The following is a 16,135-nucleotide window of genomic DNA, read 5'->3' on the forward strand; positions in this document are numbered from 1 at the left end:
TCTCAACAGAGAGGTCTGCAAAGAAAGACCAAAGACTGCTGACCACTTCAGCGTTCTTATGAGAGCAGGGCTCTGCCTGGGAGATGACAGCAGCCAGTGTAGCACCTGTGAAGGGCTGGGTTAGAGACATACATAGAACACACATTACCTGCTGAAGCCAAACCATATTCCTAAAGGGATCATCCTCACGTACTGGACCTTGACACTGAGGGGGTCTGGCCTAAGCCCACAGAGGCCTGCGGCAGCTCTTCCTGCTAAAACGAAGGTGCCAACCCAACTGTCCAACTGCCTGAGTAGAGTAGACCAAACTAGCCTCTTCCGGGCTAGCCTTCCCTTGTGCCAAGCTCTCCCTCACGGTTTTGCCCAACTCCAGTTCCCCCTGGCGATCACAGGCACATAGACCATTGCCAGAGATACTCGGAGATGAGGGGACACAGAGCAGGGAACGCCCAGCCTGCAGCAGGCTCTGCTGGCCTGGGTTTCGCTTGCATCTTTCTTACTGGCTGGCTACCCCAAGTGCATGGAGGCCACCGACTTTCCAAGCAGCCACCTGTAGAAGTGCCAGCGAGCCTTCAGCTGGCTCCTGGCCTGACTTGCCTTGCCCATGCTAGGAAATCTCTGCCACAGAGTAAGTGAGCCATCTTCTACTTACAGCTGCTTTTAATCCCCCTAAAGGATATATACGCCGTGCTTTTTATCTATAATCTTGTTTTGTTTGAGACAGGGTCTCATTCTGTATCTTAGGCTGGTCTACCATTTAACACATGCTGGTCTGGAACGCAGAGTGACCCTCCTATCTCAGCCTTTTGAATGCTGGGATTATAGGTGTGAGCCACCATGCCAGTTTGTGACCTTGACATCTATCCTCAGGGGGGCAGGGCTGAAGAACAGTGGTGAGTGTCGTCTCCCTTTTTATTCATTTCATAGAAGTCAAATGTCAATTGGAGATTATCTGGTTAAACTCTTCATTTTAGAGATGATGAAACCGGAAACTTAGGGGCCTGGGTGTGTGAGTCAGTGGTGGAGTCCTTACCAAGCATGGTCCTCAGAAGCTCAGAAATAAACCAAGAATATCCCTAAAGATCTCCTCTGTGTGTGCTCAGTGTGGCGTCTGGGGCAACATCAAATGATCCAAACCTGGATTTCTGGTCGCCATTCAGGAGGCCCACTACTCGGCACCCTGCACTGTCCTTTATCCAAATGTCCTACTTCCTGATCCTTTTGCCTCCCCACAGCCCTCCCCATCCTCTTGCTAAATTTTCCATCTTCTCTGAGCAGGAGGCAGGGAAATGACACGGCTCTCCAGCTGTGCTCAGTGTAAGGCATTTTGGTTTGCTAACGTCTGCTTGCTAGCTGTTCTGAAACGCTCATCTTAGGTCTCTGGAGCTCCCAACAGAATAAGCTAATGTTTTGAATGTGTTTTGTAAGCTGTAAAGCACTGTACAAATATATGTTCTACTATTTTAGGATATGGAATAATACAATCCCTTCAAATTGTGCTTTTGATTATCCTACCTCTGTGAGACAAAGAGAAGCAGAGGCGAGAAGGGCAAGAAGGAAGAGGAAAGGGAAGGTAGAGATCTGGTCATGTCTGTCTGTCCCTCCCCAGACCACAAGTCCATTGAGGGTGGAGCCCAATCACTCTATGCTGTTTCCTCTGTTCTTGTGGCTCAACAAGCATAGGCTCAGTGAGGGCTCCTTTAAAACCCTTGGTCTGCCGTAGGCATGGTGCTTATGATCCCACCACTCAGAAGGCCAAGGCAAGAAGATTAAAAACCAGTCTGGGGGCTGGGGATTTAGCTCAGTGGTAGAGTGCTTACCTAGGAAGCGCAAGGCCCTGAGTTCGGTCCCCAGCTCCGAAAAAAAGAACCAAAAAAAAAAAAACCAGTCTGGGATACACAGTGAGACATAGACAAGGGAAACAACGCTGAGCTGGATATGTAGCCCAGAAGTAGACCATCCAGCTAGTGTGCATGAAGCTGTGGGTTCGATTCCCAGCACTGCGTAAACTGGGCAAGGGGGTGCATGCATGTGGTCCTAGCATTCTGGAAGTTGAGGTGGAAGATCACAACTACAAAATCACCCTCAGCTACACAGGGAGTTTGAGGCCACCCTGAGCTATGTGAGACCCTGTCTCAAACAGAAATATACATACATATATATATATATGTGTGTGTGTGTGTGTGTGTGTGTGTGTGTGTATTTCTGGACTGAGGATTTAGCTCAGCAATAGAGCATTTGCCTAGAGTGTATGAGATCCTGGGTTCAATTACTAGCATCAAAATATGTAAGGAATAAATTTTAAGTTAATAAAAACACTTCTATTTCACTGAAAGAGATCCCAAGGGTTCCCATATACAAAATACACAGAAGAGGAGAGTGCAAAGACTTTGGTCAAGAGATACCAACTCTAAGTTAGATAACAAGAATAAATTCAAGAGATCCACTGTATATCATCGTAACTGTAGTTAATAGCAATGTTACATTCTTGAAAAAGCACTGAGCAGATTCCAACCATTTTCACCACAAGAAAATAAGTATGTGCAGGATAAATACACTAATTATTCTTCCCTGTTTTAAAGCCTCATGTGGTATGTAATAGATACTGTTAATTTAAAAGCCTGGTATAATGGCCCATAACCCTAGCACTTGGGAGGAGGAAGCAAAGAGGAGGATCATAAATTCAAGGCCCGCTTGGGTCACATGAGACCTCTCCCCCTCCCCACCCTCCAAAGATTTAGGCTCAGTGAGTAAAGTGCTTGCCGCATACACTTGACCTCTGTTTGAACCCCAAGAACAAACAAAAAGTCAGATGTAGTGGCAGGTGTCTGTCTTTGCAATGGTCCTACAATGAGATGGGAGCTAGCCTGACTCAGACGGCCATGAACAGCCTGGGGCTGGAGAGATGGCTCAACGGTCTAGACCACATCCTGCTTTTCCAGTGGGGCAGAGTTTGATTTTCAGCACCCATATTGGGCATCGTACAACGTCTGTAACTACAGCTCCGGGGGTATCTGTGCTTCCCTGCCTCCACGGACACTGACATTCACAAACCCTCATACAGACACATGCATACACACAATTAGAACCAAAGTATTTTAAAAAGGTAAGGAGAGCTTAATCACAGCATTCAGGAGGCAGATCTCTGAGTTCAAGGCCAACCTGGTCTACACAGAAAGTTTCTAAGACTCCTAGGGCTATACAAAGACCCTGTCTCAAAAAGATAAGAGGGTATGGAGGACTAGAGCGGGTGGTTAAGAGCACTACTGCTCTTCCAGAGGACCAGGATTCAATTCCCAAAACCCACAAGGCAGCTCACAACCATCTATAACTCCAGTACAAGGGACCTGGTGTCCTTTCTGGCCTTAGCGGGCACTAGACATGCACATGTTGCATAGACTTACATGCAAGCACACACCCACATGCATCACATAACATATTTTTAAAAATGAGAGGTAGAGAGGGAGAGAGGGACCCTGTCTCAAAGTGGTAGGTAAGGTCTAACACATGTGGTTTTCCTCTTCTTTAAATATGCACCATAGAATGCTCTCTTTCTTCCCTCTGTCTCTCTGTCTTCTTTGTCTCTATCTGTCCCTCTCTGCCTGCTGCCTGCCTACCTCTCTGTCTCTGTCTCTGTCTCTGTCTCTGTCTCTGTCTCTCTCTCTCTCTCACACACACACACACACACACACACACACACACACACACATACACACGTGCAGGTAGCCCCTTGCTAACCCCCACACAACAATATACCAGATTGTCCCTCTTTTCCAAATCACCCACATTCTATGTGATTATTTAGCCTCCTTGTGAGGATCATTTTCCTCCCTAGACCAGTGTCACAGGACAGCCCTGGCTCATTTGAAGACCTGGGACACTCCCAGGTGGGACAGACCTGGGGTATCTTCTCACAAGCTCCTAAACGAGCTTTGATCCCCTGTATGAGAGACGAGGTCTCAGAAACTGCTCCTTTCTGCTTTTTCACCTTTGGCTCTGACATCAGAACCACCCGCTCTAGGCCAGGCTTCTGCAGGTACTTCTACACTTAATCCTAAAAAGGACTTAAAAAGTTCCAGGGTGCCTCCAACTAATTTTCTTGTTAGAATAAAGTGGGGGACAGCAGATAAAGACTCTTGATCAAAGCCCTCATTAGAACCTTGGGTGCATAAGAGCAAAGACTGGGAAGGAAAGATGCTAACACCCCGCCGGGGCCCAGAATGCAATGCGGGTATGTGAAGGAGTATGCCCACCAGGCTCAGTGTAAGTTAGACAGGTGGAATAATACCACAGGTCTGGCTGGGAATAGTGACCAAGTAGCACTTGCCTAGCCTGGAATGTACAAGGCATCGGGTTTAATTCCCAGAACCACAAAAAACAAAAAGACAGAGACAGACGAGCAGACACCCACCCACTAGAAGCCCAGCCTGACAGAAGGGAACCACAGAGGGCAGAAGGCCAGAATTCCAGACTCCCTACCACAGAAAGCCACAGGCCACGGTCCCAACGATAGCCAACCTCCCCCGCAGTGCTTATAAGTGGAGATGGCAGACGGTCCCTTGGGAGAGGAGCTTGGGCAAGTCCATGAATTCGGTGCTGCTACTGGCTGCTACTGGCATGCCACGCTTCTGGCAGCAGGAGGGCTAAGGAAGGCCTCCCCACAGCTAGACTGTCCACCAAGCCTCACTCATACCCCAAAGTGGCACCCAGTCCCTGCTGCAAGCCATCAGGCCTCAGCCACCATTGCATTGTTTTCAAACAGTTCCTGGGGAGGAAGGGCAAGATGCTGGGACAGATGGGGCCTGCAGGGTGTGCATGGCCTGGCAGGTCAAGAGAGATGATGAGGCAGCCGAGGCAGTAACCACAGCTAGAACTAAGGCAACGGTGCTATCAGCCACAGCTCAATAGGAGCCCATGGGCTCCGGGAGCGAGACCAGTGAGAGGAGGATTTGTCGAAAACCCCCAGCCTATTTCCCAGCAGCTTCCAACTTCAAATCTACAGAGGGCTCACGTGAGCTGGGGTCAAAGGGCATGACTCTGAAAGCTTTGGCTTCTTAAATGCAGAACCAAACCAATTCAGGAAAATTTCAGAGAAAGAAGAAAAAGTGACCCAGTACATTGTTCTTGGGCTCCCAAATTAGTCCAAAGCCTGGCTCTATTTTTAGCCACTTCCTCTCTCTCCATATCTGAGCCCTTCAACAAATCCCTTCTTCTAAAGGTAGAATTTCAGCCAAGTGTGGTAGCACATGCCTCTCGGCACTTAGGAGGCTAAGGCAGGAGGGTTGAGAGTTTGAGGCCACACTGGGCTATACAAGATACGTTTAAGATCAGCATAGCAAGTCATGGTCTCAACGATGAGTGAAGTGTGGGCTTGTGACACACAGTTCAGGGGTATGGCACTGGTCTAGCATGTATGAAGCTTCTGGGTTTGAAAGCCAGCATTATAAATAAATAAACAAATATTGTTAGAATAATAATGAAATATGTATCAGAATAGATTCTAAATTTAATATCCAATTTTTCAGGAAAATGCTGGCCAAGATACATCTTTTTTTTTTTTCTTTTTTCAGAGCTGGGGACCGAACCCAGGGCCTTGCGCTTGCTAGGCAAGCGCTCTACCGCTGAGCTAAATCCCCAACCCCACCAAGATACATCTTAAATGGCATCTTAAGAATGCAATCAGCCCAGCCCAGAATATGAAGAATCACAGAACGAATGACTCAGAGCTGTAATACATGAATTACACAACCAACTACTTAAGAGACAGTCTATCAGTTTTAAGAGACTAGATTTATCCTACACATCACAATTTGAGCAAACCAACTGTTGAAATCTATAACGCAATCAGAAGACAGAACCCCATCCAAATAACTCCTGAGATTAAGAATGGATCGTTGGAGGGCTGGAGAGACAGAGCAGCACTTAATGTTCTTGCAGAGGACCAAGATTCAGTTCTCAGCAACCATATTGGGTGGCTTGTACTATCTATGCCCAGCTCGAGAGAGAGCCAGGATTTCTGGCCTCTTCGGTCACTTGGACTCAGGTGCATATTCACACACAGAGACACACAAATGCACATAACTAAAAATAAATCTTTTTTTAAAAGAACAGGTTGTTGGGCTGCATGTTTAGCTTGAAGAGTGCCTGGCCTAGCATTTCTGAGTGCCTGGGTTTGATTCCTAGCAAACCTTCCCTGGGAAGAAAGAAATACCTATTCAGATTGGATGGTGGCGTTATGGTTACATTTATACAGCGCTCATTCCTTGGAAGGATACAGTGAGGTGCGGGTGATGGGATGTTGGACTGCCTGGGATTTGTTTCAGTGAGAAGGAAGGGAGGTAAATGACACTTGATTGGCTGAGTCGAGCCCGCCTGTGGCAGAGTAATTGGAATGTGAGGCTTGGGTGGACGATCCCCTCTGCTATTACATACGCTGAAATGTTCCATAGTAATCTTGTTTTGTTCGTTTGCCCCCTTGCTTGTTTAAATAGCCTGCCTTCTAATTTCTCCACTAGAAAATTTTTTTAATTCAGAGCCAGGCCTGTTCACTCCCTGTCGTCCCAGCCCTTGTAAAGCTGAGGCAGGCAGAGCAGCCTTAGTCCAAGGCCACCCTGGGTAATGTGGTGGATTCCGGGGTAGCTCAGGCTACAGAATAAGACTCTGTCTCAAAGAGAAAATATCAAACCACTGACAACATCTCAACAGCCCCACTAGTGCTGGGGACGACATTACGAGATGACTAAAGCCGCCTCTTTCCCCCTGGCAAGAAATGTAAAAACTGATGGCCCTCTCTAGTTAAGATTGACAATGTCACTATTCTAAAGGAAGGTCACTTTAATTCATACCTGTATTCCCAGAAAACTCAGCCTCTGGGGCCAGACAAGGCTTCTAAGTGACAAATGACTGTTATTTCCAAACCTGGCAATTTCAGTCATCCTTCTCCCTTCACCATAGACTTCTCTAGTCTGTGACTATTTGCTGATGCAGTGGACCTGGATTCAATGAGCCGGGATTCAGACACCATGCCTGACGAATCGTTTCGAGAAAAGAACTCCACATGGTTCCCAGGGCTTTCTCACCTATCCAGCGAACGACAAGCTTCTCCGTCGTGTTTTCCCCAAGACTTCTCCATGTCGTGTGAACTAAAGGGAAATTGTGGCTTTTGACGGGCATTTAGAGAGAGAGATGTCTCAGCTGGCTTGACCCCATCTCTCTTCCAGTCTCTTGTATTCAGTCTTGCTCTTTGCTCATTGTCTCTGCCAAGGTAGACCACATTCCTCTTCCCTGCTTTTTCCCCCCCTACTCCTGAATTCCAATAATTTTTCCATAATGCTTCGGGCGTCTCCATCCCTTGAAACCTGTGTCTTTCTAACCGTCCTACTTGAAAAACCCTTCCGTATGCAGACACCAGGCTGCTCAGTCTCTCCTGGAGATTATCCATGATTTGGCTCTCCAAGAAGGACCTAACGAACCAGACTGAATGCTAGAGGGTAGTACTGGGTTTTTTCCCTTCCATACCCTCCATGTAGCCAAATCCTGTGCTCGTTCTTGATACCTAAGATATCTCAGCTGATTTATTGAAGATGAATTTACACGTGACGAAACATTTACAAGTCCGTGCAGCTGATGTGGGCGAGATGGGCCACCACTGATTTATGTGCACCCTTTGTGCAGTTTTAAAGTAACTGTTTTTAGACTTACTTATTTGTATGTGAATGTGCACAGTTGGGGGAGGGGTGTGTTCACCTGTGTCCGCACGTGGAGATGCCAAACGAGGATCCTGAGCATCCTCTTCAACATTCTCCACTCACCCCTTTTGAAGCTCATCTTCTCAGAGAGGCTGGCAGCCAGCAAATCTTAGTGCCCCTCTTGTCCTGCCCCAACTGCTCAGCGCTGTGGCTGCAGGTTTGCCTGAGATGCCCAGCTATATGATGCTGGAAACCAAACCTAGGTCCTCGTGATTGTGTAGCAAGTGCTCTTCACCACTGAACCATCTCTTCCTCCCTGCTTTGCATAAGTCTTTTAAGTTTTATTTTTATGTGTATGGGTGTTTTGCTTGCAGGTATATCTACACATCATATATGCCTGGCGTCCACGGAGGCCAGAAGAGTGTCGGATACCCTGGAACTGAAGTTCTGGATGGTTGTCACTAAACGTGTGGATGTGAGGAATTGAACCCAGGTCCTCTAAAAGAGTAGTCAGTGCTCTTAACTGCTGAACCAACTCCCCAGTGCCCAGAAAGCAGGTTTTTGTTTTGTTTCGTGGTAGTAGTGGGTCTTGAACCCAGGGCCTTATAGGTACTGAATAAGCACTCTGCCACTCCCAGCTCCTTTGACTACTTCCCCAGTGCCTACAAGGTCTGGCCTTAACCTGGTGGTATGTCATGGTCACATGTACAGGTAATCACATCATCTTGTGCCTTTACTGCCCATTGATGCATCTCTGTAAGTGAGTGAGTGAAGAGTGGATGAATGAATGAATGAATGAATGAATGAAGCTTGTTCCTTTCGCTAACAGAATGCAGCCTCTACCAAATCTCTTAGCTTAGAAAGCAGAGTCTGAGGGAGAGAGATCAGCTTTCTTCCAATCTGTCTCGATGGGAAAAGCAGAGCTGATGTAACTATATGAGGTGAACTTGAGACCAGAAACAGAAAATCCTTTCTTGTGGAGCTCTACAAGCCCCGCCATCATCCCTGGAGGCTGAGAGACATCACTATGGGTGGGGCAGCACCTATGCTTACTGAATTCAAGTCAGGCTCTTCAGCCTTGAACGCGGAAGCCACCCCCTCACAGAGCCCAAGTCAGCTCAGCATGAGGATGAAAAGAACGAACTCAGCTTGAGGTGACAGGAGGCGATGTGGCAATAGCAGAGAGCCAGGGTTCCACTCCCTAGGAACCTCACTTTTGTTCCCCTATGGGTTTAGAAAATTAATCACATCCTCTTTTGGCCCCTTCCCCGATACTATAAGGTTTCTGGCTGCTATAAATTCAAGATCTCATTGGGAACAAATATATCCCTGAGCAATGCTCTTTGGTGAATGCCTGGAGGCACATGCCATGGGGTTCTTCTCCATCAATGAGCCAATCTGTTCATCGGCATCTCAGAACAGAACATGCTAAATTTGGTATCAGGTACCTGAAATGCACTGGTGAGAGGAACTAGAAGCCATCCCGACTCTGAGGGAGAGACAGACAGACAGAAGCGCTGTCTGCTTCGCTGAGATGCTGTGATGAACTGACTAGGAGCTAGAAGAGTGAATCCTACCCCCTCAAGGGTCCTCAGTCTTCAGTGTTACGGACAAACCACACAGCTCACCTCCCAAGCCTCAAAACCGAAAGACCTCAGGAACACAGGTCAGTGCGTGAGCCCTGCCCACAGCTGGTAAAATGTGTTATGACTGCTAACCCCAGCAGTAGCCCATGGTTTCTGCGTGTATGGCAGTGGCTATGTCTGCACTGTAGCCGGATTTATAGGTAGAACAGAAATGGAACACCGAGGCGTATGGGCAGCATACAGCAGTCTCTTTCCTGTCCCTCTAAGCTGCCAGGCCTTTCCCAAAATTCCATATGCTTGCTTCTGCAATGTCTGATAAACAGCGAGTACAGCAGCCAGTGTGGTTAACCGGTAGGGAAGTGGTAAATTCCCCCCTATAACAACAAGGTGTTTTTCCAGTCAGCTGCAGCTTTCCCTTGGAGGGAGAGAGCTGAAGCTTGGTGAGCCTCTTTCTCAAGCTAAAATCCGAACAAGCAACTCTACACACAGCCAGACGGACAGTGTTGCCAGGGCTAAGAGCTGTGCTACTCAACTGCATTGCTGGAATAGCAAATTGTAAAACAAGCAAATTCCATCTCTAAAAGGTACGTTCATGGGCTGGCTTGTTTGAGACGGTTTCAGGCTACTGACATCTCTTCATAACTGTGAGTTGTCTAAGAAAAGACTTCTGAAGAAATAAACACAGGAGGCATAGTTGGACATCTGAAAAAGCAAACATTATTCTTCCTTGGAGTTTTTGTGTACCGGAAAAAGCAAAGCAACATATATATTGGCAGCTTATATATTGGAGATAGAAGCACTTCCCCCAAGGGGGATGCTACTCCCCAGGTTCAACTGGTGTAAAAATAACGTCTTCCGTTTTACCCTGTCATCTCTTGGTAGTCTTGAGTCGGCTGACACAGATCAACATTCACATCCTCTGCTTTCGTTGCAACTTGTTTTTGCAGAATCTGGGTTTGGCAAACACCTAAAACAAGCTGGGCTCAAAATATTTGGCCAGATCTATTCGGTTTAAACCATTCTGTGTGGATTTTGGCTTTCCCACTGGCTGGAGGTGTTGAGCTAAATCATTAAGCAACGAGTTCATATTTGGTGGGAGGTAATTCACTAGCGTTTTTTGCTTCAACCTGAAAGTGTTCACGAACCCTTGATGAAAGCACATGACTGTGAGTATTATCGGGCCTGATAGTATCCAGTGGGCAATTTCCTTTTCCTCAAAGACACTGACAGCCATGAAATGCTTGCGGAAAGCAAAAGACCAAGTTCATGGCTCAACTATTCCCATCTTTCCCTGTTCCTTAGCAGTGACACTTATCTTCCCTGATAGCCACTCCCATTGTGCTCTTTCTCGACCCAACACAATGGACATATGCAGACGCTGGCAGACAGGGAGGATGTCTTCCATCCCATTGCTCCCCTGTGCAGAGGGACCAGGCTAAGGTTACATAAGCCCCTCCTGAGCTGTTGGGCCCCTGCGCTATGGGGAAGAAAATTGGGGGAATGTGACGAAGTCACGGTCTGCAGGCCCTGACTAACCCTGTACTCACCATCCTGTCCTGTCAAGGCGGGGCGGCTGGAAACCCTGGGTCGCTCACCTCGACCACCAAGCTCACGCCAATCTGGCAGGATTCGAGTGCAGACAGACCCGAACCTGCTGTCCACAAGATCGTGGGATTCCAGGCCCCGGCCCCAGATTCAGACCACAGCTCCCTGCCCCCCAGGCGCCCAGACGCGCGCTCTTACCTGCCCGGGCCGGGGCCGGGACCAGGGCCGGGGACCAGACCGAGACCAGGGGTCGGGGGTCCCGCCGCTCGCGCAGCACCAGCCACGGGGAGCTGTCCGCCGCCAGCTAGTGCTGAAGGCGGCTTCCCTGCTCCGGGGCCCGGACCCAGACCAGAGCCTCCCGGCGGCAGCGGCCCTTCGCCCGCGCCGCCCTCCAGGCTGGCCTCGTTGCCCATGGTGGGCAGGCGGGCGGGCGGGGTCGGGGTCGCACTGCGCCCGGGCCGGCGGCTCCCGGGCGGCGCTCACACTCTCCGCTCCACCGCAGCTGCCGCCATCTCCCAGCTTGGCTCACACAGCCGCCTGGTGCTGCGCATGCGCGTCGAGCGCGCCCCTGCCTTGCACACGCCCCCCCCCTCCCGGCGCGCGCTCACGCCAGCCCGCGAAGACTCGTGTCCACGCACCGCCCTCGGGGTCGCCGGGAAAAGGCCTCCGGAACCCGCGCATGCGCCCTCCGCGGCCAACGCGGCCGGCGGGTGTTGAATGAAGGCCGGCTGCATAGGGTGGCCTCGTTCTGTTGGACCACTCTGGGGGTTCACTAGACCTTAGAAGCGACCTAAGAGCGGGGAGTGGTGGCCTACGTATGTAATACCAGTCCCTAGGAGGTTGAGACAGGAAAATCAAGGTCATCCTCCGGTACATTGTGAGTTCGAGGACAGCAGCCTACAACAAACCCTTTTAAAAGAAAAAGAAACGGGGCCGGCAAGAGGTATCAATAGGTAAAGATGCTTGCTCCAAGTTTGATGCTGTAAGTTAGGAGCCCACATGGTCAAAGGAAAGAACCAACTTCCACGCGTTGTCCTCTGCTCTCCTTACCCTCCCCGTACCCCCAGCTATACACATATACAGATAAAAATGTCTTCCTTTAAAAGATGGTCTAGAGAGATGATTTAGCAGTTAAGAACAGATATTGCAGTCGGACTTGGTGGCACAAGCCTTTAATCCCAGCATTTGGGAGGCAGAGACAAGCGAATCTCTGAGTTCAAATCCAGCCTGGTCTACAGAGAGAGTTACAGGACCGCTAAACTACACAGAAAAACCTCCTCTAAAAAAACCACAAAGGGGTTGGGGATTTAGCTCAGTGGTAGAGCGCTTCCCTAGGAAGCGCAAGGCCCTGGGTTCTGTCCCCAGCTCCGAAAAAAAGAACCCCCAAAAAAAAACAAAAACAAAAACAAAAACAAACAAACAAACAAACAAAAAAACAAAACCCACAAAAGGGGCTGGAGAGATGGCTCAGCGGTTAAGAGTGACGACTGCTCTTCCAGAGGTCCTAAGTTCAATTCGCAGCAACCACATGGTGGCTCACAACCACCTGTAAAGAGATCTGATGCCCTCTTCTGGTGTGTCTGAAGACAGCTACAGTGTACTTATATATAATAAATGAATAAATCTTTAAAAAAAAAAAGAAAAAGAAAAACCACAAAAGAAAAAAAAATTGCTGTTCTTGCAAAGGGCTTGTTTGGGATTGTGACCACCCATGTTGGGCTTACAATTATCTGTAATTTGAGCTCCAGAGGGATCTTATACCTCTAGTTTTAAAAACACTAGCACTCACATGCACAGACTCACACAAATATGCATAATTAAAAATAGTAGCTGGAGGCTGGAGAGATGGCTCAGTGGTTAAGAGTACTGACTGCTCTTCCAGAGGTCCTGAGTTCAAATCTCAGCAACCACATGGTGGCTCACAACCATCTGTAATGAAACCCAGTGCCCTCTTCTGGTGTGTCTGAAGACAGTGATGGTGTACATTATATGTAATAAATAAGTAAATCTTTAAAAAAAATTGGCCCTATCAAGTTTCCCTATTTAAAAAAAAAAAGTAGTAGCTGGGTATAGTGGCACACACCTTTTATCACCATCTGTGAGGCAGAAGCAGGCAGATCTAAATTCAGTGCCAGCCTGGTCCAGAGTGAGTTCCAGGATAGCTAAGGGTATACAGAGAAACCCTGCCTCAAATAAACACACAAATGAATACATAAATAAATAGGGTGTTTTTAAAAAGGGACAGAGAAATCAGAGAAAGGGAGGGAGGGAGGGAAGGAAAGGAAAGAAAGGTGGGAAAATGCTACATGGTGGCATAGCGCTCTCCACTCCTGAAATCTGATACTTTCTAAGGGCCAACATTGGGGTGCACACCTTTATTCTCAGGCTTGGGAGCAGAGGCAGGCGAATCTCTGTGAGCCTTCAGGCTTGTCTATGTAGCAAGTTCCAGGGCAAGTTATTGTAGGATGTAGCAGGAGGCTGGCCTGGTGGGTAAAACATAGGATTGGTGAGAGGCTACCGGAGTGTGGCTTGTAGGGTGCATAGGAGTTTGCTAGGCAGATGAACGGGAATCTGTTCAGAGGTGTGAAGTCATAGGAGGCAGGAGATGTTGGGGCCAGACCACCATGGATTTGAAAACCATCCAAATAGTAGTAGGAACAGTCTGGGATGAATACTGAGGCAGGGTCCCAGAGACCCAGGGTATCAGGAAGCAGCCCAAGGAGGGAGGGTGTACAGATTCCAGACAGTGAAACTGGGCCCAAGAAGAGAACTTATTTGTAGCCTTGTGCTGAGGCCCTTGAGGACTGTCCAGAGGGTTGTGAATCCCCTCACTAGCCTGAGAACTTACTGTATTTCCTCCTCATTTGAAGGGAGGAAGGGACAGAGGAAAGACAATCAGAGCAACACAGTACTGTCCAGCAGTGTCGCTTTCTGTCCAAGTGAACCACTAGGAAGGACCTTCCTTTGAGTAGCCTCAGTGGGAGGCTGACCTGGTAGGGACGGGCATAATAGCCTCCTGTCTTCCTACACAGGCCTCAGATGCTTTCCCGAGAAAAGACATCTGTAAAAGACAGACTGTAGTCTAAGCCATTTGTGCCTTTATAAGCCATGGTTATGAAGGAGGGCTTAAGTAACTTGACTATATTTTAGAAATTCATTTCATTCTCTTAACACTGAGGAATGTATTAAATATCAGAGTTCTAACCTGTGGTGGTGATGACTCACACTTTTAATCTCAGCCCCTGGGAGGCAGAGGCAGGCAGATCTCTGAGTGCAAGGCTAGCCTGGTCTAAAGAGTGAGTTTCAGGGCAGCCAAGGCTACACAGAGAAACCCTGTCTTGGAAAACAAAGTTCTAACGTGTCTTGGTGAACATCCACGGACAGACCAGTGCTGTCTGTACAGGAAAGAGTGTCTGGTCCTTTCACCAAGCATCCAAAGCTGCTTTTCCCAAACTCTGTAATGGAGCAGGTCAGAAAGAGAAGGAATGCTGAGCCCTACCCCCTTCCTGTTGCTTTCTGACATGTCTGCTGTCCTAGTTAAACTCCCTAGTCTGGTCTGGAACTGAGGGAGGAGAGCCTGTCCTGTGGTATCCTTGCTGTGCTGAAGAGTGTCTTTGTTTCATGCCTGATAACTACATACAGAGAGATACCATGTAGGGTGGTATCTTAGACTGGCTACTCCCAGTGGGACCTTGGACTCACCAAGCCCCTGGTTGCTAGTGCTCAAAGTTAGGGTATTAACAGTGGTGTGTTTATAAAAAGATAAAGAGAGGGGGGATTATAGTCTATGGAGGCATGGGAAAGGGGGTGCCTCAGCGGGCCCATGCTGAGACATCCCTTCCTCCTGAGGGAAAGCCACAGGACATGGCGGTATAGTATAGCATAGAGTTTATTCAGGGCATGAGGAGAGAGAGATAATAGGGTGGTAGAGGCAGAGAAAGGCAGAGGGGGAGGAGAGCAGGAGAAGAGAGAGGGAGGCAGGGAATGGGGAGAGAGTGGGAGAAGGAAGGCAAGAGCAAGAGACAAGAGAGCAAGAGAGGGGGCATCAAGCAACCCCTTTTATAGTGTCAGGCATACCTGGCTGTTGCCAGGTAACAGTGGGATGGAGCTTAGACAGACACTAACAAATGGGTCCCATAAAAAGGAAGCCGTCAAGGTGAAGTCACTGGTTGGGGTGATACACAGGAATGAGAGTCCAGCACGCAAAGATAATGCTGCCATTTGCTGTCTTGGGGATTGGTGACACACACGTACTATGGCTGGCCAGACGGTCCCATACCTAGACTGCTTTAGCTTCACAAACGCCAGCTAGTGGGACATCTGGAGACCTCTACCTGGGGAGATAAAACATCTACTCACTGCAGATAGGGCACTGAAATGAAAGTAATAATTCCACCAAGATCTACGTTGGCAAACCAATGAGATTATTGGACTCACCTACAGAGCATGGATGACCCCAAAACACTCATATCACTGAAAAGTCTCACACTCAAATGCATAAATGGAGCCTCGCTTATCCCCACCTTCAGATAACCGTCCTTCCCTTGTACATTTGTATACCTCCCAAGACCACAAGCCACACGCAGTTAGAACGGAATGCAAACTGGGCAAGGAGACACAAAACGGATGCCTGGAATCTCAGGTGAGGGCCCCGCCCTTGCCGCCATGAAGGAATGTCAACAAGCACAATCTTGAGGGGCTCTGCTGAACAGTCACACCTGCTTCTGTGGAAGATGGTGGTAGTCATTGTGTTCAGAGGACACGTGTCTTCTACACGTGGGTTGGGCCAAGGGGAAGGGGAAAAACATGTTTATCTATTTTTTGTTTGTTTCTGTAGAAATCACAGAAGTTGTGGCTTTCCGCGGATTCAAGTCAACATGTCCCTAGTTCTTGGGGGAGTAATTAGCCCTACCCAGCCAGTAGGATTAGAGAGCTGTGCTCCTCAGGGTAGATTCTTGGCTGCAAATAGACCTCTAGGGACTCTGTTACCTTGGTGCCAGAGGGCAGGCACAGTGAACCCAGGAGGACCTGGAAGTGTAGGTAGTGATGCCCTTTGTCTCTCAAAGTCAAGCAGTTCCACTCTCTCTGAGTAACGTCCCCTAGATCACATCTTTCCTGTCCACTTCCACCCACCCCCATCTCTCATCCCAAGGACAGCGACTGACCATGGGGCAGTACTAACCTGGGTCTAGGGCTCTTGACTCAGCTAGACTTCTTGATGGAACAATTTTATCCGACCTGTTTGCCCTTGGTGACTGATCCCTGGACCCGGTCCTCCACGCCGCTCTCAGCATTGTCTCACGTGCACTTTCTAGA

At 48.5% G+C, this 16,135-nt stretch overlaps 1 protein-coding gene across 2 annotated transcripts in view; it reads right to left on the reverse strand.

The window, feature by feature from the left end:
• The window catches only part of Bsn (bassoon (presynaptic cytomatrix protein)), a 90,998-nt gene extending 79,640 nt beyond the window's left edge, over positions 1–11,358 (reverse strand). The window contains 1 exon segment of one of the 2 annotated variants that reach the window (NM_019146.2): positions 11,018–11,333. In NM_019146.2, the coding sequence (NP_062019.2) occupies positions 11,018–11,232 (215 nt within the window). In that variant the 5' untranslated portion in view covers positions 11,233–11,333. 2 annotated transcript variants of the gene reach the window in all.
• Positions 11,359–16,135: the final 4,777 nt, after the last annotated feature.

Source organism: Rattus norvegicus, chromosome 8 (assembly GCF_021556685.1).
Source record: "Rattus norvegicus strain SHRSP/BbbUtx chromosome 8, alternate assembly SHRSP_T2T, whole genome shotgun sequence".
NCBI lineage: Eukaryota > Metazoa > Chordata > Mammalia > Rodentia > Muridae > Rattus > Rattus norvegicus.